At 34.0% G+C, this 22846-nt stretch overlaps 5 protein-coding genes across 8 annotated transcripts in view; 1 reads left to right on the top strand and 4 right to left on the bottom strand.

The window, feature by feature from the left end:
• Positions 1 to 25: 25 nt before the first annotated feature.
• On the bottom strand, positions 26 to 3567 carry LOC116350723 (zinc finger protein 37-like). The gene is made up of 5 exons (XM_031782629.1): positions 3451 to 3567; positions 3128 to 3273; positions 2735 to 3048; positions 1001 to 2671; positions 26 to 932 (listed from the first exon to the last, which is right to left on the bottom strand). Exons 2-5 carry the CDS (start codon positions 3253 to 3255, stop codon positions 208 to 210), a joined length of 2838 nt encoding a protein of 945 aa, XP_031638489.1. The 5' UTR covers positions 3256 to 3273; positions 3451 to 3567; the 3' UTR covers positions 26 to 207.
• Positions 3568 to 5079: 1512 nt separating this feature from the next.
• Positions 5080 to 8552, bottom strand: LOC116350742 (putative helicase mov-10-B.1). The gene is made up of 12 exons (XM_031782655.1): positions 7888 to 8552; positions 7571 to 7826; positions 7148 to 7506; positions 6982 to 7076; positions 6557 to 6926; positions 6452 to 6486; positions 6270 to 6394; positions 6012 to 6174; positions 5837 to 5945; positions 5622 to 5742; positions 5485 to 5556; positions 5080 to 5423 (listed from the first exon to the last, which is right to left on the bottom strand). The coding sequence occupies exons 1-12, from the start codon at positions 8277 to 8279 to the stop codon at positions 5187 to 5189; spliced, it is 2334 nt and encodes a 777-aa protein (XP_031638515.1). The 5' UTR covers positions 8280 to 8552; the 3' UTR covers positions 5080 to 5186.
• A 433-nt stretch (positions 8553 to 8985) lies between these two features.
• LOC116350699 (putative helicase mov-10-B.1) lies at positions 8986 to 12303 on the bottom strand. Its single transcript, XM_031782599.1, has 11 exons — positions 11844 to 12303; positions 11517 to 11778; positions 11078 to 11448; positions 10932 to 11015; positions 10847 to 10860; positions 10371 to 10775; positions 10014 to 10301; positions 9818 to 9923; positions 9554 to 9746; positions 9406 to 9492; positions 8986 to 9335 (listed from the first exon to the last, which is right to left on the bottom strand). The coding sequence occupies exons 1-11, from the start codon at positions 12158 to 12160 to the stop codon at positions 9183 to 9185; spliced, it is 2280 nt and encodes a 759-aa protein (XP_031638459.1). The 5' UTR covers positions 12161 to 12303; the 3' UTR covers positions 8986 to 9182.
• Positions 12304 to 13016: 713 nt separating this feature from the next.
• On the top strand, positions 13017 to 15075 carry LOC116350808 (SET and MYND domain-containing protein 4-like). Its single transcript, XM_031782753.1, has 2 exons — positions 13017 to 13782; positions 13857 to 15075. Exons 1-2 carry the CDS (start codon positions 13151 to 13153, stop codon positions 14971 to 14973), a joined length of 1749 nt encoding a protein of 582 aa, XP_031638613.1. The 5' UTR covers positions 13017 to 13150; the 3' UTR covers positions 14974 to 15075.
• A 3008-nt stretch (positions 15076 to 18083) lies between these two features.
• The window catches only part of LOC116350901 (nuclear protein localization protein 4 homolog), a 31438-nt gene continuing 26675 nt past the window's right edge, over positions 18084 to 22846 (bottom strand). For 2 of the 4 annotated variants that reach the window (XM_031782887.1, XM_031782885.1), the window contains exons 6-8: positions 18625 to 19040; positions 18414 to 18533; positions 18084 to 18337 (exon numbers count right to left, since the gene is read on the bottom strand). In XM_031782887.1, coding sequence (XP_031638747.1) covers positions 18331 to 18337; positions 18414 to 18533; positions 18625 to 19040 — 543 coding nt within the window. In that variant the 3' untranslated portion in view covers positions 18084 to 18330. Of the gene's footprint in view, positions 18338 to 18409; positions 18534 to 18624; positions 19041 to 22846 lie in introns of those variants that run through there. The other 2 variants (XM_031782888.1, XM_031782886.1) reach the window with 1 other exon arrangement.

Here is a 22846-nt window from a genome sequence, read left to right as displayed (position 1 = left end):
AATTTGTAGAAAAACACATATGATATTCGAATGTAAATATTTAATTCACCTAAAATGAAGCAATTTTAATTGGGTGTCTATGTGAAGTACATTGTTTGTAATGTAAGTGTCTGTGTGAGAAACAATATCTAATACAAAAAAAAGTTACGAAATGACATGGATTTTATAGCTAACAAAAGAAATGAAAATGTTTTGTTATTTTTGCAATTATTCATAATTGGAATAACTGCTGTCTGCGGTCAACGCGTTGTATTTTTTGGTGTGTTCATCAATTTTTTCTAGAAGAAAACGCTCAAATGTGATTGTATCATCGTAATCTGTGCCACGCACATTTTGTTTGTAGAGCACTAGTCCGTTGCCATAACACATTTTGGTACGATAAAACATATTGCGAAGTGTTCGGCTGAGACTTGAACGGCGAATATGCAATGTGTGTGACTTGTGTATGACCAAATCGTGTTGTGCTACCGTTTCCAATTGTTCAAATTTAAGATTGCAATTGTGACATAAAAATTCAAAATTATGTTCATTCAAATGATTAAAGAAATTCAATGGACTTATGAAATCATCGCAACAGGCAGAAATCAGTCCTTTTTGTTCATTATCGAAGACACCACGCATGCTGACCGCTTCTTCCGAATGTTTTTTCTCATTATGAAATCGGCATTCTTTTTCCCGTTCAAATATTTCGCCACAATGATTACACTGTTGTTTTTTATACACATCAATTGCCAACAAACGCTTAATTTCCTCTGTTGCAAACCGATTCACGTTGAACATGTCCAATTTCAGTATTGCGTTGTGTTTGGTATCAATGTGTTCCGGTAGATTGTCGCATACATGATCACACATCGGGCACTTGTCGTTAACATTCACATTGACAAAGTGAATGTTGCTTGATTTGTGTTTTTTCTCGAAATGTTCTTGCATACCTGAATTCATACCAAAATGAAAATCATTCAAAAATCGATCCAAAATAAAATGTTCCAATAAATGTTACCTTTGTATGTAGTAATAACCTCACAGTAATAACATTTAACCAAAGGTTCTGTATAAAAACGAAATTTTTCTTCTGGTTGCTCGCTGTGTTCAGACAACCAATGATCATGAACTTCTTCCACCGTTGAGCCGATGAAAGTTTGATTGCCGTTGTAACACCAGTAGCATGAATAAAGCAATAAACGATCGAATATCTCATTCAATTTTTCACATTCATCTGGATGTGTATTCAAATGAATTAGCATCGGGGCGCCAAGCTTTAATTCAAGCATCGTTGATGTATGTGCTTCATTGTTATGGGTCAAAAGTTTTTCTTTGCTGGTGCCAACGTAATCGCATGATGTACAAAGAAAACTTTGACGAAAGATGTAGTCATTGGTGGCCATGGAGCTCGTCTGAAAATCACTCAATTTATGGGCGAATCGGGAACTCTTTTTTACCACAACCGCTCTAAAATCAATAAGTTGTGTTGGATGCAGCTCTTGGAAATGTTTGAGCGCATTTCGTACTTGTTTAAACTCCGTGTTACAACAATTACAAATGAATTTATTGAAGGTAGTTTCGATGAAGACCGTTTGTGTTCCAGCTTCTCGATGCAAATACTGGAATTTCCATTCGTCCTTCAGGTGTTGGTGTGCAAGATGATGCAATATACCTCTTTCAAAGTAATATATGTTGTCAACGTTGTCCTTACAACTCAGACACTTGAATACATTTTCGGAATGCTTATACATATGTCCGAGTGCACGTAATATACTGGTTCCATGTAGCTTCTTGACTTGGCCACAAGGGCATGTGTATGCATCAATTGGAGTTTCTAATTGGGTGTGTTCCCTGTCGAAATGGACTTGAAATTCATCAAGATTGGCCAACTGCACATTACATATGTTACACTTACACAGCGTATCATTATCCAGGAATTCGTATTCAAAGATTTCCCGTATTGGATTCATGTTTGGAATCAATGTGATTCTTTCGAAATATTTTATAGATTCTTTTTTACTGAAGCCGTGTTGGTTTCGCAAGTGCTCAGTCAGTTGGTTTTGATTGATTTGCAAGTAATTGCATTCCTTGCACATAAAAGCGGTTAATGCGCCCTCCGGTGAGTCATTCAATTCAAAAATTGTGATTAAATTTCGTTGGTTGCAGTTCGAATGGAAGTCACTCCGATCTTTAAGTACGGCTTTACAGCTGGTGCAGTGAAACAGTGATTCGCCGGTGTGCGTCAAAATGTGATTAATCCAAGAAGATTTTGTTAGCGTTTTTATCTCTTCGCAGAAGAAGCAAATGCCACTTATTTTACTACGAAAGCTATCAAAGCGTTGACTTTGAGCACGAATCGAATTTGCCATGGATGGCGATGGGCGTGCAATGGCCACTTCATGATTTGGATGGTGTTTTACATAATGCGACACCATATTCTTTGCCTTATTGTCACAGAAAACACATAATGTTTGATACAAATTGTTTGTGTAGTAAATATTTGGATTTGTGTTTTTCATAACACTTTGTTTTCGCTCGACATTAATGTGCTCGACTTTTGTGTTTTCACCATCAACGTTTGGTCGATCCAATGCAATTGTTCTGCGTCGTTTTTTGATATTATTTCTAATTTGAGAATCCGGCCCACTTTTTGCCACATCTTCGATCGAATTTGGTTGTTTAGTTTTTGCTGCAACATTTTGATTGACATTTATAATTGGTATAAGTATTGAAATGAATCTCTATATCTTACCTGGAAGAACATCGAACGATTTTCGACGCTGGTATACTGTCAATTTTTTTAAATCCAAACGTTGTAGTTTCACGTACGGATATTCATTTGCATACTTCGGATTTGGTGTACATTTCCTTTTCGGTCGAGTTGTCGCCACTGTAGCATTTGCATCGCTTGAAGATTTTGTTGTGCGAGATCGTGATTGGTGACCAGTTCCAGTTAATATTCCAGATACACCCAACGTTGATGCCGATTGTTGAGTAGATTGACTCTCTTGAGATGATTCAATTTCTTTTTCATCTGGAAATGCATTCACGGCTTCACGCAATTTTCTACCGATCGACCAAATTCCAACGATTGAATATGAATGTCTTAAAAGAAAAAATAAAATGATAAAAAAGCAATACTTACTTTGAAACGTCGTTCAATATTTTTAGACAACCACAACGACTGTTTCTATTCCCGTCCTCAGCACTGTCCAGTGTCTGCAACACATTTGTAGCCAATTCTTTTAGCCATACACGAATTTTCTGGTCCATTTTTCTGACACAAGCATGCTGAATGTAATGTAAAACAAGCATGGCGTTTAATCACAAGCAAATTGTAAAATATTCGTATTGATCATTATTAATATGAACGAGTTGACTTTTTCAATATACAAATTTATTAAATACGACAATCGATTAAATAGTTTAGTTCGGTGCTCGTGATATCTCATAAAAAAAGCTACTCACCAATTTCGACAAAATGAATGAAATGCAATTGGTCACGCGTGCTTCAAGTGTGAATACCCAACTGAAACTGTGACACAACGAGAATTAAAGCATCAAAGGATGTAGACTGGCGTCACAAAGTTTTTTTTATTCATTTACAACAGCGGTGCTTTAAGTATACAAATGACCCACTCATTTGAATCTCGCACACAGTCAAATTTTAATACTTGCACAGTTCGATGATTGCTGTCAAACTACAGTCCAATTCTTACATACACAATGAAACAATTTGGTTGCTGGCCGTAAATTTTTGTTAGCGAATTTGCACCATTCAAAATAAATATTCTTTTTAGACTTAATGCAATGAGTTTATTGTTTAAATGTCATCATTTTTCGAGGAATCTATAAAATGATCGTAAATCTTGTTTAAAATTTCTATTGTTATTTTTACTTTTCCGCACACATAGTGTAAGGTGAAAAGTATTGTAATCGGTCAAAATTTTGAAAATTTCAGAAACATGTTTTTTACCTATTATTGAGGTCAGAGAACACGATTTTGGCGTTTTTAAACATGGTGTTTGTTAATCTGTACGTCGTACGTTGTACGTCGTACGCAAAATTTGTTAGCAAGATTGCGCTCATCGTAGAAACTTAATTCAAAATTTGACTTTACAGGATGATTGGGGGTTGCGAGGAATAGAAATCATTAGATTTTGAGCGACTTTGGTTGATGGAAAAAAAGTTTCATGCCTGGAGTGATACCTATGAAAAAGAGTCCAATTTTCGTCCAAAAGTCATACTTAATGTAGACTTAAACACTCAAAAATATGTATTGGGGGGTTTTTGACACGAGAAAACCGAATACGAGGTTAGTTTTGAGATACAATCAATTTTTGATACAGTTTCCTTGAAAAAATCATAAAAAAATTGAATTTTTGTATGGGAGCCATGCCTGTATGCTACCTTAATGACGTGAAACTTTGCACAGACTATTTTTTACACAAAAAAATAACATTCTGAAAGTTTGAAGAGTTTTCAATCAAAATAAGGGGTACCTCCCATACAAAATATTCAATTTTTGGCTCAAAAACGAATATTTTGTATGGGAGGTACCCCTTATTTTGATTGAAATCTCTTCAAACTTTCAGAATGTTATTTTTTTGTGTAAAAAATAGTCTGTGCAAAGTTTCACGTCATTAAGGTAGCATACAGGCATGGCTCCCATACAAAAATTCAAATTTTTTGTGACTTTATAGTTATGAAAAGTGTTTCAAAAATAATTTCTATGGCAAAATTAACGTCAGACATATTTTTTATAGTGTTTTGTTAGAAAATAGAATACTTTCAAATGTCATACATGAGTTCATCATGATAGTGTGAAAAATCTTTTGCGAGTACTTCTGCTATTAAATTAAAGAATATTTCGATGTCAAGGTTTGAAAATATTTTTTGGTCTCGAAATTTACGCCGCTTGAAAGGCTTGAAAAATCGAAAAAATATGATTTCGAACTTTATTATAATATAAAAAAAGGTCCTGCCAGTAGTATAATAAACAAAAATATTGTTTTTTTTTGTTGTTGAAATCAAAATTCGTAATTTTATTAATTGGTATTTCTGTATTAAATATTCAATAATTAAGTTCATTTTTTAAATTTCGTTTATTCTGAAAAGATCTTTTGTGACTGGAATTTTTCAAAATTAATTTCCCTATGAAGGCATTTTATAGTGTTGCACTATTTCACTTTTCGTGCAATTGTCTATGGATACCGATAAATGCTTTGAATCATTGCGTTGTTATCAAGACAATATTCGATCAGACTATTCCAATTTGAATCGTTTTGAAGGGAATGTGGATCACCCACGATAATTAGAAGGCACTTGGCACGCGTAATCATTACATTAAAACGTCGGGCATTGTTCACAAAACCTAATCGATTTCCACCAGACCGTACTGTCGACACAATCATCACGGGTTTTTCTTGTCCCTGGAACGCCTGCAAAGAAAATTTCGAATTTAATAAAAAATGTACCGATTTGCAGCCAATGATCAAATACCTCTGCTGTTCCGATCGTGATATCATCAAAACCTAACCGGTGGCAAGCCTGTGCAATTTTTCGACGTTGCATCTGATAAAATAAAACAGAATGAATTTGGTGTTTTTGTTTAAACATAAATAAGCTGTATTGTTCACCTTGTATGGTGTAACGACTCCTATATCGGATTGTGAAATTTTCATAAAATGGTTGTATGACGGTGACAATAGATTTTTGATGAAGTCAATCACAGCCATCACTTCCATGATATTGAATAGACTAGAAAAAAAAGAGAAACGCAGTTGTTCATTAACAAAATATCCTTGAAATATGAGATAACACAAATACACGCTTCCAAACAAATTAAATTCACCTCTTGTTCACCTCAGATCGTTCAACATTATACGATTGAACGGATTTAAATATGATTGGGAACCGTTTACTGGGTAACAGTGGCGAATTTATGAACCATCCAGTCACGTCTATATAAAAAAAAAAAAAAATTGCATTTATTTTTATCTCCTCAAATCTCGCTGGTTCAAAATCACCTTCAGATGCAATCGGAATCAGTGTGTTTTCATAAAAAAGTTCATTGGGCAATTTCAGAATGGACGAATGTGATCGATAATTGCGAATCAATTGTGTGATGTAAGTTCCATTGAATTCCGTTGTGCCATCATTTCGTTGATAGAGTTTGTGTTCACACAAACGCTGTTTTACAATGTTGTTGGAAAGAAGAAGGAATAAAATGTGGTAGAAATGGGAAAAAAATCGGTTTCAAAAAAAAAACGTAATAGATTTCATACCTCAAGAAAAGACGTTCGAAATCCTAGTTCTTTGGCTTGCTCTGATTTGGTAACCGCATCCAGCTGCTTTGGGTCACCAGCGAGAATAATAGAACAATGTATTTTGTTCACCGTTGTACATAAACCTATGAAAAATACATTTTTTTATTTAGTATGCTTCATTTGTACGAATGCAATTTTACCTGCAATCGGAATTAACGTCATCGTTTCGAATGCGCTATTGAAAACAAAAGAGATATTATTTAGAAATAACTTTGCAACTCCGTTGAATATAATTATAGAATTACCTAGCACTCTCATCTATAAAAACATATGAAAAATGGTTTGCAGATATTCCAGCTCTGGTGAGAGTGCCTGCAGTGCACAATGTGCAAACTAAAACGCGGAATTTTTGTAGAAATTTTAACGATGGATAGTGAAATTCTTGGCCAGTCCAATTGCTGTATGGCACAAGTAATGGATTCAGCTTGCACACATCAAATGTCTTTGCATATAATCGAAATAGTTCGTCTTCGCACAGCACGGCCGTTAAACGTTCGGCAATTTCGTCGCATGCGCCATTCGATTGAGCACACACCAATACATTTTTTGAGGTTAGAAGAACGATTTGTTCGATTGACGCAACTAATGTTCGCGTTTTACCTGTGCCGGGTGGCCCTATAAAAAACAATATTATTTGAAGAAAAAAAACAATAAAATGTAAATAATTTACCTATCAAAATGTACGGCAATGGATAGTTCTTCGCATGTACAATATTTTCCACAGCCGATTCTTGCTCGGGATTCAGTTGAAACATGGAATCACGGCTAGAATTGCAACAAATGTTATTATTGCAATTGGGCATGTTCAATCAGATTTAAAATATTTGTTGTTTTACCTCAGTTCAAAATTGTTGAGAATTGTGGGGGCAACTGGTCGTTTAACATCATCATATGCCGGATTATCAATCAATTGATTGAATAAACGATGGTCTCGCATCAGGTCCAGAGCATAGTGTTGCATACGATATGACAAACGATTGAAGCGAAAGAAAATGTCGAAGGGCTGATTTTTGTACACTTTCTTAAATGCCGCATACGATTGCTCATACATTTCAATGTAAATTTTTTCCTCGTCCTTTCCTTTTATCGAACCAAAATAGTTCTCCAACCATGATTCATCGGTTGTTACCGGCTTCAATCGCAGTGCATCCAATAAATTCTCTTCAATTGCCGCTGAAATTTCGGCCATTCGGTCCTATAATCAAAAAAATCAATCAGTTATATTTGTGTTTGTTTTGCACATTTTCATCAAATGTCACCTCATTCAAAAAAAAGAAAATCCGTCCCGTTCCTCCATAGAAAATTCGTACAGCAGTTTGATCAAATGTCTTCATGAATTTGACATTGGCTGCTTCTTCAAGGTGGATCATAGTATTGAATGCCTTGTGATAATGCTGTATCTTCTTGCGATACAATTCAACCGAGAAGTTTAGTGCCAATGGTTCTTCCTTTTCCAATGACTCCCAGACGGCGGTAGGGACTGTGTATGGCGGTATTGTGGCCATTTCTAATCGTCTAAAAATAGTATAATCAAAAAATGCACACCAAACAGATACAAATGATCTAGTCTACTCACTCTGCCGTCATTTCACCATGACGTTTTATCTTTTGCTGCTCTTGATAGCTGACTCCGGTTTGTAACCAATTTGATTTCAATATTTTAATCGGTAAATTTGGTGTGGTTGGAAGTTGTATCGCAGTGGACATTAATTCATTCTGAATTACATCGTTCTGGACGGTTTGTGGAATTTTCATCGGATCGTTTGTTACGTTGCCATTGTAATCTTTAAAAGCTGCTGCCTCTATGTCTTCTTCGCAGTTTGTCGTTATATCATTCAATTCAGAATCATTATTTGATTTTTTTGCACCAATTGTCAGCGACAATGTACCATCACTATTTTGTACCCAACACGTGGTATTTACACTGCGCTTCGTTTTGGATTTTTTACTTTTCAATTTGGATGACATTTTTTTCTTCTTCAATTAATTGCAATTTTTCAATAGCAAAAATGTTCTTCAATTAATTGAAATTCGTTTAAGTTTTAATCTATGAATATAAAATTGATTTGAGTAGGATTCTATGCAATAAAAGTCGGACGGAGTACAAAAACAAATCTATGATGAAATCAATTAATACTGAGCTTCTCAACGATTCGGTATAAATAAACTGATCGATGTGTCGATGTGGTGCCGTATATGTATGAACAATTTTGACACTTGACATTCAAACGTGAATTTCAATACTAACACATCAGTGCATTCACTTTGTCAAATTGATGAAGTAGGCTGTATTGTATTCGATTTTAACGTTGACACTGTTTGAGTGTATGTTATTTGTTGACAAAAACGTTATTTGGAAATATGAGTTTGTTTTGTTTGACCGTCGATGAATGGATTGCATGGTGTATTTTTCGCTTTCTTATGTTCTGTTTTGTTCTGATTATTTTTGAAAAAGGAAAACCGCTTACAGTTCTTACAATCTTGTATGCTTATCACAATTTTTTCACTTTTTGAATTCAATACGGAATGTTTATTTGTGATGAATGTTTGTGAATGATGTTTGAGTGAGGCAAAATGAGTCACGGATGCAAGAACTTAAACATATCGATGACTATACTGATTCAATACATTTGTATGCACAATACTCTTGAAATTCATCATAATGAAAATACGGTTTACAGATAAACGGTTTCTTTTATTGATGCATATAAATATTATATACATAAGTATCTTCTTTTTGTTTCGATTTTACGTTACTTATTTTAGTTTTTTTTTGTTTATGAAAAAGCATATCGAAATGAATATATATTAACTCTAAATACACGATTGTTTTTGAGTGGTGTTATGGCTGATTGATATTAGTTTGGTAGCCTATTGGGGATATCGATAACTGCTCTGAATCAAGCCATCATTCTCTAGAACAAAATTAATGAATTTCTTCCAGTTCGCGTCATAACGTAATAAATGTGGATCGCCGACTACAATTAGAAGACATTTTGCTCTGGTAATCATCACGTTGAACCGCTAAAATTGAAAAGAAAAAGTCATAACATAATAATTGCTTGGACATTTGTACAGAATGTGTTAGTCATACCCGTTTGTTGTTCACAAAGCCGAGCTTATTTCCACCCGACCGAACTGTCGACACAATCATTATCGGTCTTTCTTGACCTTGAAAAACCTGCACAGAAAATTATGAATTTAATAAAAATGTATCAATGTTGCAGCCAATGACTAAATACCTCAGCGGTTCCGATTGTAATCTCGTCCAAATGAAGCACATCGCATTCATGTGAAATGCGACGACGTTGCATCTTGTATGGTGTCACAATACCAATATCATCTTGTTTAATGCATCTTCCATTGTTAAGTTTCATTTTTAGCAATTTTTTCACATAATCCATAACTATATCAACTTCTTTTAAGTTGAACATGCTACAAAAAAAAAAATGTGTGTGCCGTACATTAGATTGCTTTAAATTAAAAAAAAATGTTTGAGTGTTTACCTTTTGTTGACGTCGGATATTTTTGGAATACCTTGCACAGATCGAAAAATGATGGGAAAATTTTTCGAAGGTAAAATTGTGTTGTTAATAAACCATCCGGTCGCATCTGAAAATAAATTGAAAGCAAAATATTTGAACAGTCAATAAATGTTAGAGGATCCCGTGGGCTGAGGCGTGATATTGATAAATCGTGTACCTTCTGACGCTTTTGCCAATAAAGTTGATTTATAAAACAGTTCGTTTGGAACTTTTAAAATGGAATGGTGTGAGCGATAATTCCTCACTAGTTGCGTAATATATTTGCCGGAGAATTGTTTTGTTATTGAGTCATATTGATATAGCTGACGTTTGAATAAATGTTCCAAGAAAGATGTTCGATATCCTAATTTAATCGCTTCGTTAGACTTCGTAGCCGCATCCAACTGATTCGGATCCCCAGCAACCACTATGTTTGCAAGCACCTTACCGGGTCGAGTACATAGGCCTGAAGTGAAATAAAGTGTAGTTTGAAAAAAACTTTATGTAATTTAATTCAATTTCAAGTCAAACATACCAATTATAGGAATTAATGACATTGTCTCATGTGCGCTGGCGCACTCATCGATAATCACATAGTTAAAATGATCCGTTGGCATGGCTGCTCTGGTTAAAAGACCTGCTGTACACAATGTACACACAACGACGCGAAACTTTTTTATAAATTCCAATGGTGGATAGCAAAAATCCGTATCATTGGATCCAATCCAATTGGAGTATGGTACGATTTCTGTTTTCAGCTTGTGAACGCCAAATGATCGTGCGTACAAACGGAACATTTCTTGTTCGTTTAATACGGGCAGTAATCGTTCTGCGATTTCATCACATGCTGCATTCGATTGAGCGCAAATGAGTACATTTTTGTCGGTAGATTGGACTATCTGTTGAATGGCCGCCACCAATGTTCGTGTCTTGCCTGTGCCTAGATTTACATCAAAGATATTATGCGTAAATAAAAAATAAACAAATACAATCATAAAATACCAAACTTACCAGGCGGACCAAATCTGTTGATTGTAATAAATTAAACGAAAAGTCAGTTATTCAAAATATCGAAAAATCAATACAAAAAACTTACAAAACATACGGCAAAGGATAACTTGTGGCATTCACAATGTTTCGAACTGCCTCCCTTTGCTCTGAGTTAAGATTAAAATTTGACCTAAAAATCACAAAAAAATTATCATTTTATTGCTTTAAATGGAAAACTTTTTTTATGCTCACTTGTCCAAAAAAATTTGTCGATCGGCAATGGAAAGTTCATTTTCATCACTGTCATATTTGGCATTATTTATCAAAACTTCAAATAAACTGTGATCATGTAGAATATCTAATGCAAGATGCTGCAGTTGAAAGGGAGTTCGATTCAAAACAAAATGAATGTCAAAAGAATTTTTTGTAAATAAAGATTTGAACTCTTCAATAAATGTTTCATTTATTTCAATGAAAATCTTTTCCTTGTTGTTGCTTTTTATATGGCCTTCGTAACAACGAGGTGCAATTTCCACTGGCGATTTTGTCTTTTCATGAAGTGTCAGATAAAATTGATCCAACATATTTTCATCAATTGCAGCACTGATCTCTGCCATTCGTCTCTGTAAGTACCAAATATAATAATAATAAGATTAATCAAATAGAAATGGTCAACCACACTCAAACATACTTCGTTCATAAAGTAAAATATGTGATTGTCACCGGTGTAGAAAACCTCAATGTCCACTGTGTCAAAAGTTTCTACAATACGCGTTTGTGTTGCTTCTTCCAAGTATACCATTGTATTTGAGATATTTAAGTAGGTATCGGCCGATTTTCGGTACGCAAAATTTTCGGTCGGGAAATCAAACGGTAATCGCTTTCCACTTTCCACAGCATTCCAAATTTCTTTTGGTATAGGGTATAGCGGTAACGGTGCTAAATCAAGTTGCCTGCGAAAATAATATTGAATAATTACTGTACTAATTATCAAGGTGAATTTCACTTTTTTCCTCACTTTGTCATCATTTCAATTTTACGAAAAATGTCTGGATGGACTGGTGATTCGGTGAGTCTATCTAATACAGGAGCTTCATCATAAAAATTCATCTCTTCAAAATGCAATGAAATATATTCATTTTCTTTATCCGAATTCTCTTCATTTTTGCTTAGTTTTTGTTTAAACAACTTTGCCCAGCTGCTAACGGTGCTATTAATGTTCGGTGTGTTATTTTTTTTCAATGTAATCAGAGAATGAGTTCCATCTTTATTTTGTACCCAATCAATGATTGATGCATCGCGACTAATTTTTTGTCTTGGCTTTCTTGACGGCATTTTGAATATTTTTTATCAATAAAATCAAATCACGTAACACTAATTTAATATTTAAAATTAAAAAAAAACAGTACCAAATTTTTAGACGATGTATGCACAATTTACAAAAATATATAAAACAAGTGTCAACCGGTTCACGTGAATTCTTTGTCGCAACTAATTACAGCTAACCCAGATTGATTGTGTTTATGTATTTGAAACAGTATAGCTACCACTACAAACCTAAATAACTATGTTTGCTGTATTGCCGTCGCTGTATGATATAAACAACCTTTTCTTACATTTCTTTATTTCGTCAGTTTCTGCTTATTTCGTTGTTTCACCGCGTGCACTGCAATACATCCAAATACACTTTTCATAAACACAGCAGTAGGCTTTGTTTTTGCTACAATATTTCCGAGAATTTTTATGATCATGAAAACGGTGTGTGGCGAACTATTTGATAACAAGGATTTGTCGAGCATTTATGAAATGGCGATTTTTGAAAACGCAATTGAAAAAAATACATATTTTAGGAGATCATTTTTAAATTCGGATCCAAATGGATTAGAATTTTTTAAAATTGTTTTTTTTTATAAAATCGAAACAAAAAATATATAATAAGTTTTAACGGAAATTATTTCAAAGAGATGATTTGGCTATTTCCACTCTCCACTCTCATTTCAAATGTCACTTTCCAATTTACGATGCTTTTCATACACCAAATAAAATTGTCAGCATTTTTTAAAACCCATATACAGTAATTTTTGAATATAAAGGCACTGTATGTATGTGTATGTGTAATCAAGCCTATAAATTTTTTGCGGTGACTGTGAATGTGTTCGTGTCAAATACTCCCTTCACGTATCCGACATTTTCGATAGCATCAGTTTAATGATGCTGCTGATCTTGAATAATTTCATAGCGTTCTACATCTGATTTGTGAGGCTGTGGTGTTTAATCATCGGACATCTTGTCAAACATATATTTTGCATAAGAGCACATTCAAAGATGTTGTGGAAAAAAGAATCAGATCAAGAAAGTTCGATGTACATCGACTTATTTACATCGCCATTAGTGGATTCTGAAGAGCTCGACAAAATTTACAATCTACACAATTATTTTTCTGTTACTGCAAATGCAAGACATGGTCCATTCAAGGAAAAAAATTCGGAAAAATCACTTCATTATCGGCAAAAAGGTAACGCAATGTTTAACGAGGCGAAGTGGATTGATGCAATGGAGTTGTACAATCAATCATTATGCTATGCTGAAAACGGTTCAGAATTGATGGGGTTAGCTTACGCAAATCGGTCGTCATGTTTTTTTAACATGAAAATGTATCGAAAGTGTCTTGTTGACCTTGAGCTCGCCATGGAAAATAATTATCCGTCGGATAAAATGACCAAACTGGAAAAACGCAAAATTACCGCCTTGAGCATGATGGACAATGATGAAGATAAAGGTGGCATGTATGAGCCGAACTTGGATTTTATGTCAAATGAAAAATATCCGTGTTTTGCAAATGTGTTGAACATCGAAAACAATGAACAATATGGCCGACATATTGTTGCAACAGAGGACATTGAAGTGGGCAAAACCGTGATGGTCGATCAAAATTATTTTGCCAATTCGAGTAAAAGGTACAATTATACTTAAAACATTTTGATTTTCTTTCGCTAATTTCGTGTTTTTTCTTTTCTTTTCATCCTTCTAGGTACACACGGTGCAACATTTGTCTGCGAAGCGACGAAAACTTGAAGCCATGCCAAAAATGTTCATTCACTTTGATATGTCCGAAATGTGCGGAAAACGATTTGCACTCGATTGAGTGTGACATTAATCCAAGCTATTTTGTCAGTACGGGAATCATTAGTGCGCGAATGCCAATGGTTCGATCAATTCTTTTGGCAATAAATACATTTTCCGATATTGATGAGCTGATTGCTGTGGTCGAAGAAATGATGAAAAACGATTTGGTCGAAGCACCTGAAGCATTGGGCGATCCAAAATTAAACTATCGAGCATTCTTCAAATTGCATCCGAATTTGAAGAACCACACACATGAATATTTTGCGCAACAGATATACTTCATATATCAATCACTTATGAAACTGCCGTGTGTGACAGAATTTTTTCACTCTGAGGCACACAAACGCTTTTTGAAGCATTTGATCGGTCATCATTTAATGGTTATAAAATATTCAGCTCAACGGCTTCGACTTGAAAGTGCAAAAATCAACTTGTTTGGTCAACATTGCGAATCGCAATTGAACGATTACGATTATCGCATGAGCATACCAGGGTCATATTTTAATCATTCATGTGTCCCAAATGCTTACCTTCGATTTCAAAATGGCTTCACTGTCTGCATTGCCCTACGAGCAATTCGAAAAAATGAACAGGTGTATGTGCCTTATGATATCAGCGTTTTGACCGAGGAAAAATCAATACGGCAGCAAATATTGCAATCCAATTTCAACTTCCGGTGCGTGTGTGAACGTTGTAAGATGCCACGGTTGGAATTGTCAAGCATGCAATCAAATTACCAAATCAAATCGGACTTTTTGTATCGTTCTATTTGTATGGACGTGATAGAAGAACTTGAAGCTGAAGGAACGCGAGGATTCAACTTTACCTGTGCACGTCACTTCCACGATGTAATGACACCAAAATGCTTATCTTTGCTGAAAAAATACGGCACATCAAAATGGTGCTCTGAAATCTACGACATCATTGTTAAGTTAGAAACGGTGGCAGGGGTTCAAGAAGGTGGTTTGACGAAAGTGCTAATCTGTACGCCAATAACAAATTGTGAATTTCTTGAGTATTAAGTCTCACACACAAACCTTTCGACAATGAGTCTTTGATTCAACATTTTTTATTAATATTTTGTTCAAAAGTTATATTTTAACTTGTTATTATTAAGCATTATTCACGTTCACTTCAGTTTAGTTACAAAAAATAATTGTATTCTACAATGTTCAAGAATTTTAACTGAGTGTTGAACTATCATCAATTAACTTTCACATCAAAGTGAAATAAAATCATCTTTGTAGCTTTTAAACGGTTGATGTTGTTTTGATTTAATTTCATTCCAGCTCGAACATAAGATATAATTTCATGTTTCATTTTACTACGGTATTCCATGTACAGAATAATTGAACTGAACTTTGACTGCTGCTGTTTCTTGAAAACTAAAATCAACGAATTTACTAACCTTAAATTAGTTCATTACATGGTAAGTGGCCCACTTCTATTGGGGGTAGAGTTTTTAGAATTTCTAATTTTTTAAAAATCAAAGTTAAATATATTTCGATTGTATGATGCAGACCATATACTGAGCATAGATATTTATCCGAGATATTTTGTGAGTATCAGATAAATAACGCAACAGACCATGCATTATTGCAACTTCTAAACGAACTGTGTACAAGACTTGAATCGACGTGTTTGATTTAAACACAATTCGTTTGAATGAGTAATAATGCACAGATCGACTTTCATGCTTACACACCAACTCATCGTTTTCCTCGTTTGTATACGATGTACGCGCCAGCATCTTTGTTTGAGTATATAATACATCACACGCGTGTGAGTCTGTAAGTATGAGCCTCGATCTGTGCACTGTTACCCCTTCAAAATTTATTCGAATCTATTAAAACAACTTCCTCACTTTCTGGTCAAAATAATTTAAACAAAATCAAACTTATTCAATGAAGGCAAAACAATTTTAAATTTATATGAATTTTAATAAACGGCTCTCTATCCTAGCCAACCTATATACTTACAACTTGTTCACACTTTGTATTCGTCGGTATCACACTTACCGTTAATATTGAATGCATGGAAGCTATTTTAAAATTGAAAAAAAAAAAAATCATCCGCATCATCCACTGTAAACCCAAAGAAAATCGAATACGAAATGAGATAACACATTTTATTGATGACGTGATGATATTTATTTCACAACAAACGATATAATGGTTTTGTTCGGATTTATCATTTTCTTTCTACTTTTTCATTGCTACGTTGAGAATGTGTTTTTGCGTCTTGTTGTGGCTGTACAATGATTTCTTGTTGGCGTATTGAAAATTGCAAAATTCGCAGAACAGCGGATTCACATTATTCGGTTCAGATTGTGGTACAGCGCTCTTTAGTATGTATCCAGTATTGGGGAGTGGCTGTGGTACCACCGGTGCATCTTCATCCAATGTCGATTGTTCTGCTTCTTCATCCATATTGAAATCACTCACCTCCATTTGATCCATTGATTCAGCGACACCATTTCCATTTGCCGCGTAAACCATGACTCGTGTAAAGCCGGCCGTATCGTGCACGATTTGTGAAACCGTTTGATTTGTATCGTGAGTAATTGGCTTGAAACACAATGTGACTGGAAGTGGAACTGTATGCTCTGCATTTTGATGACGTCGAAAATTGTCAACGCTGATTGTGCCGGTTCGTCGTTCTACAACTTTGGCTGTCGGTTTTGTCAAAAATTTTGCACTCTTTTTCGCATTGCCATCGTTTTGAACATTTTCATTGTTTGGCGCATCTATTTCGATCTTGCACATCACTTCTGGATAAACTTCAACTTCATTATCGTCGATATCATCTTCATCATCGATCAAAATGATTTCATCCGGATCAAAAGGCAATTGCCGAGCATTTTCTGTCGGCTCCGCCTTGATGGCACCGTTCTGATCCATTACTTTTTTATGTACGACCTTTATTCCTCGGAGAACTCTTGTTTACTGTAAATAATAGTTGACAAACTGTAACTTGACATTGACTACAAAACAAACAAAAAGATGACTGTCTGTGGTGAAATCAGTTCTACGAATAATTCATTCGATGAAAATCAACAGCCGAAATACGTTCAACATAGCGGTTCAACACATTTACACTGACATACGCTGTCAGATGTCAAATTCTTCTGAATAGAATTTTGATACTCTGTTATGGTGGTGTATGTGTGTGTGTGTGTGTGTTTGCAATTCTTCCTTTTTACAGTATGAATTTATGTTTGTTTGTACGCATCAGAATGCAACAGAAACTTGGCCATTTATAAAGTAGAAAAATGTGATTTTTGAGAAATTGAGATTATATTATGATGATTAAAAATGGTAGCGACATATGTTTAAAATTTAATTTATAACGTTTCACGATTGTCTGCCCATTGAGAGTCATATTGCCATTAGCAAATTTACGCACAACATCTGTTTGACATTTTATGTTGTGGTTTTCTAAATTTTGCCGTTGTGAAATTATGAAATTCTTCCAAATCATTTATTTGCTCAAACAGTTCCTGCAGTTTTATCTAAAAGTCACTGATTTTGTATTAAATGCTTCATCATTAATGAAAAAAAAAGTCAATAGCATTCCTTTTGTAGGCCATAAATTAATTTTGTTTCTAATTTAAAAAATGCCCCGATCTAGGTACATTCTTTTTCATAAATTCGATAAATATTTTCTCACGTGTATTAGGAACCAAAAACTTTATCATTGACCTTAACTCCCTTAAGTGTAGTAAAGTTCTCTTATGTAATCGCTTAAATTAATGGTAATTAAATCGTAAATTTAAAATCATCAATTGAAATATTATTTTTGGCAAGAGTTTCAAGCAGGACTTGTAGTGAAATACTTTTTCAATTCTGCAATTATAAGTCATTTTAATTAAAAAAAATCAAAATCCTCCAATCTAACAAACTGTTTACTTACATTTAATCGTTTATTTAATTTTTATATTATATTTTTCTTATCGTTAGCATATATACGTGTCAGACAATCAAAGTTTTATATAAAATTATATAATTTTTTTATTTTCTGTCATATCCATTAAATCATTTATAGGTATTTGTAATAATATTTCACTGACATTTCAATGAGTGTATTGCTGTAATGGGAATAGCTTATCATAAAGTGAAGAAAACACGATGGGTGTGATTTTCAAATAGCTTTTATTGTAATAAATTTATTTATTTTAAATTGCCTCCTGAGCATAATTTAATTCAAATTACTTTATGTCTGTTGTGGTGAGAGTGTTCAGTTCATAATAATAATATGTATTGATTTACAAAAGAAGAAATGTTTGCTTCATTTTTGTTTTCATTCAAACGATTTACTGCAATAAGAAACCAATAAAAAATATAGTAAATCATAGTTTTCTCACAGCCGTAGGATTGGTATTAATTTCTGTAAAAGAAAAAAAAAAAAAGTGATTAGAATGTTATAAATTCCATTGGAATCATATCAAGATGTATAACGTTACCTGGGCAAATTGCAAATTTCGCAACTGCTGAGTTCGCCACGGTTTATGAACGTACAATGGTTGCAGGTCCAATCGGCTGCTGTTGGTACTGAGTTTGTATCTGGATAATGTTCCATGCCACTGTTGCAACAATAAACAATTTTAATTAGTTAAATTAATTCAGTTGGGGTAACATTTAATGAGTAAGACATGTGCAAAAACGTAAATTTACCCGCTGGCAGAGCTTGATGCTGTGATTAATGTTTCGAGTGTACTCCATACTTCTTGTTCCTTCCATTGCACGGCGGCTGCATAGTTTTTGTTGCGTACCGCTTCCAACAATGGGCCCATGGCCGATTTCATGGGTAGCATGTCCATGAAGTATAAATAGAGTAACAGATGAAAATCGGAGATTGCCTCAAGAAATTCGTTTGGTTCCCATTTTGAGATGTATGCACTCAGCGCATTGAAATCTTGTAGTTGACCGTCGATGTAACGATTTTCCACTGGGAACATATCCTTCGTATCGCGTGCAGTGAATGTGTATATCGGTGTGAGAGGCGTTGACGCAGGTACATCAACTAACAAATACTCGACTGGTAATGGTCGTGCCATGCGAGATACTTCATTGCCATATTGATCCTTCACCTGTAAAGAGATAAACAGAAAATGCAATCACTTTCATTTCCGCTTTTTTGCAATCGAACAGAAAAAAATCAGAGAGAGAATCAAATGAATGTGCAAAATTGAAATTGAAATTGAATTGTACAAATAGATATACGTATGATCTGGTGATAAAGGGGTGAAACATTTCAGTCAACAACAAAAAATTGATTTCATCAAAATCGATTTCATGCATCAAAACATACTTCAATTTTCCATCCAATCGTGACCATAACAATTTGAATAGTTCAAGTGTCTAAAGTCCAACAATAATACAATACTTCATGTGCAACTCATAGATTCAGAGGCTGATGCAATATTTCAAACACAGGAAGAAATCATATACGGCTATATTACGTCAAACTGGCATAATTTAGGTCAGTATATACAGTATAGCAAATCCTTTTCCATAACTTCCGCTTCTATTTTCTGTTCACTCTTTCAACTCTTCGACTCTCTCATGCATTAATGCAATATTTTCACATATAAAAAAATCTCTAAATATTACCATCATCACTTTATTTCTCTATTTTCTCTGTCGTAAAAGCGAAGCGTAACAGAAGGTCACGTTCGAAGATGGAAATAGGGAAAATATGCGTTTTGTGAATTAGGTCATGGTCAGGTTAATAGGTCAATTCATTTATGTGAAATTAAATACACTCTTTCGCTATGTCTCTATCGAACATCATTATTGCCTTTATGGAAAACTAAAACTAAATAAATGGAAAAATGCTCGTTAAATCCATAAAACGATACAATCTTGCACTCCAGAAAATCGAACAGATATTTATAAAATTTTCAACACCCCTAGCGAGAAATGTACGCTTGCACATCGATATGAACCACAATCGACACTAATAATCGAGTTAAATAACACAACATAAAATATAATTTAATAAAAACATTTAAAATAAGTATCAAATTAACAATATTTGTAACTATTGCTTTTCAACACACGTGCGTCTACGCTTTAAAAAAATCGAAACAAAAGCGATGATAATTCATTCTCATGGGGGTTCATGGTTCATGTCTGAATAGGAAAACAAAGTTTGTTAAATTGTTACGTTTATTACACTTCGAACATAAAATGGATCAAGACTAATTGATTCAAGTGAATTAATTCCAAGAAAAACATTGTAGTTCTCTCGCAGCAATGTTGCTGCTGTTACCGCCCAAAAGTTCAAAAATCTTTTCTTGTACATCCATTCTATTGAACAATCTTAATGAATAATAATAATAATAATGGTCGAAACAATCGTTCCACAGCTCATTCATGTACTTGTGAATAGTAAATGTTTGAACATTGAACAATGTGATATCTTGTAAAGCGAATTCACGTCAACCAGCCAACAGTATACATTGTAGTGTATTCATAGTTTTGTTGTTTAATGATCTTGAAATAATACGTTTTCAACATCCATTTATACCAGTTCTTAATTGTAGTCATATGCGCTGACTTTCAATGGTTATACCTGAACACAACGAAATGGGCTTCATCGGCTCGCTTATGTACCATTAAATTAATTTAGCCGATACAAAAAAAAAACATACGTTCAAGGTGAGTATTGAATGTCGTTCACGTGTGTTTTTTTCTCTCTCTTTTTATCTCTTTTGATGTCTTGTGACTTGATTGAACACAATGTATGATTTAATGTTCAATATCAAAACTTATTTACTGCAATCAAATATTTTCACGAATTCTTGCAAAGTTCTACTCAGTTTTTGGATCATTTGAAAATTAAAATCATCATTCAAATCCATTATTTGACGGTTTTCTTGTATTTCCCACCAAATTGAACTAAGTTTCATGTACTGGCCATGATTAGTCAGCAAATCTTTGTGTAGAATCTTTTGAAGATAAAATGATTTATTTGTCATATCTGACATGTTTGCAATGTGAATCACAAATAGTTTATCAAATGGACAAATATATGATATATCGTGAGTTTTCGACGGTTAAAATGAACGAATTTGTAAAGATACGATTGCATTATGAAAATAAAATATTTACGTCACCATTATAACATTCATAATGTATCTGCAATTATCACGGCTTGGATTATAATTACAAACGTGTCTTTTGTGCTTGATGGCATTACGGTTCTTTTTTTCTCATTTGGATGACAATATTACATAATAAATGCATTTTGAAGCTGCAAAGTAATATGAATTAATTACATAAATTAATCAACGAAAAACTGACGATAAAAGGGAAATAAACAAAGGCCATTGTCCAAAATCCCTTTCATTTTTCGTGGAATATGATATTTAAATGAAAATTTAATGAAAATACAAAATGAAAAAGCGCTATGAATAGAAGACCATGTTCCAAACATATTCTGTTATAACATTTTCCATCATCACTGTGACCGCTACAACCACTTAAAAAGCGGCTAGAGTTCAAGGCTACTTTTTTTTCACATGAAACCTACATCAACAAATATTCGAACATCGGATGTTGATGTTCCAACCAAATGCTGAACATTATCGCTGAGCAACGGCAGGATTATAGGATCTAAGACTTCTTTTACATTTAAATACATTTGCTTGGCAAACATTTTAATCTGTATAAAAAGTTGTAAATTAACCGCGAGCTGAAATGTACGTTCTATAGAATTCAATGGATTAAACAGCTGATTCAACCACACTTTTACCATTTATGCTCTCGAGGTTCTTTGTTCGTCTTTTTTTATTCAAGTAATGAATGAAAGAATGCAATGAAAAAAAAAAATTATTTTTGAAAACGTTATTTTGCTTCACTTCTATTGTCATTTTAATTAAATAGAAGTGAAGCAAAATATATTGCAAAAATATCCGAAAACATTTAACGATATGTTTACTTGGAAAATGATTTATTACATTGCTGTCGCTACAAAACGGCGAATAGAGAGTTCTAGCATTCATCGAGTCGATGAGCTTTTGACCTTTTTTCCCACACACATTGTACTTTTGTACTTGAAGCGAACAATGGATAGAATTGCCACAAATGGTTTCGAATAGAAGAGCTTGAAATCTGTACATTTATTTATGTGTTAAAGTATACAAGCATAAATAAAGCTTTTTCCAACTGTTCTCGCTACAAATACACGTTTATGTAACACAATCTACAAACACATCGATACCAAGGGATGGAAAAGTGGTGTAGTATTTTCCATTTTGTTATTGCTTGAGCATAATAAATGAACGGATGTGCCTAGCGTATCCATCTCAAAGCAACGCGCCCACAATTACATTATGTACAAAAAGAAGGAGAAGAGAATGAGCGAACACGAGCCGTTCTGTTCCATCTTGTATTGCCATTCGAAACCACATAAAAAGCCATATTATTTATTTGACCTTGAAATTTCTCTTATTCGTCATCGCACTGTTTCGCAAACGCAATGCTCATATCTCTATTCAGTAGTCATTTTAATCATGTCGAACGAAGAAAAAAAATCAAATACAACAAAAGTGGATGCGTAAAGAGAAGAAAAGACGGGAGAAACACGCACTTGCGTGTGCAGACCCATTTCCTTAGCAAATCAATGTGAACATTTACCATACTCAAGCATAAGCACGTAACAAATATAGTCCGAAATAATACCATAAATAGATTTGTGTGCGTCTTAAATTTTTTTTCTTCATTAATATGACAGAATGTTTCTTTTGATTTTTATGCTGTTTGATTCCAGCTGTTTTTTTTTTGTTGTAGTCATCAATGAGGCACGAATGAAACGAATAATAAAAAATATTCCTAATTTGTTGACTGTTTGATTTTTGGAGGGGTGGGGAGTCAATTTATTTCTGCGAAA

The sequence above is a fragment of the Contarinia nasturtii genome, unplaced genomic scaffold (genome assembly GCF_009176525.2).
Source record: "Contarinia nasturtii isolate CC-2019 unplaced genomic scaffold, AAFC_CNas_1.1 Cnas_scaffold_4311, whole genome shotgun sequence".
NCBI lineage: Eukaryota > Metazoa > Arthropoda > Insecta > Diptera > Cecidomyiidae > Contarinia > Contarinia nasturtii.
The sequence above is the reverse complement of the archived record's forward strand: the minus strand, read 5'-3'. Positions and strand labels throughout refer to the sequence as shown.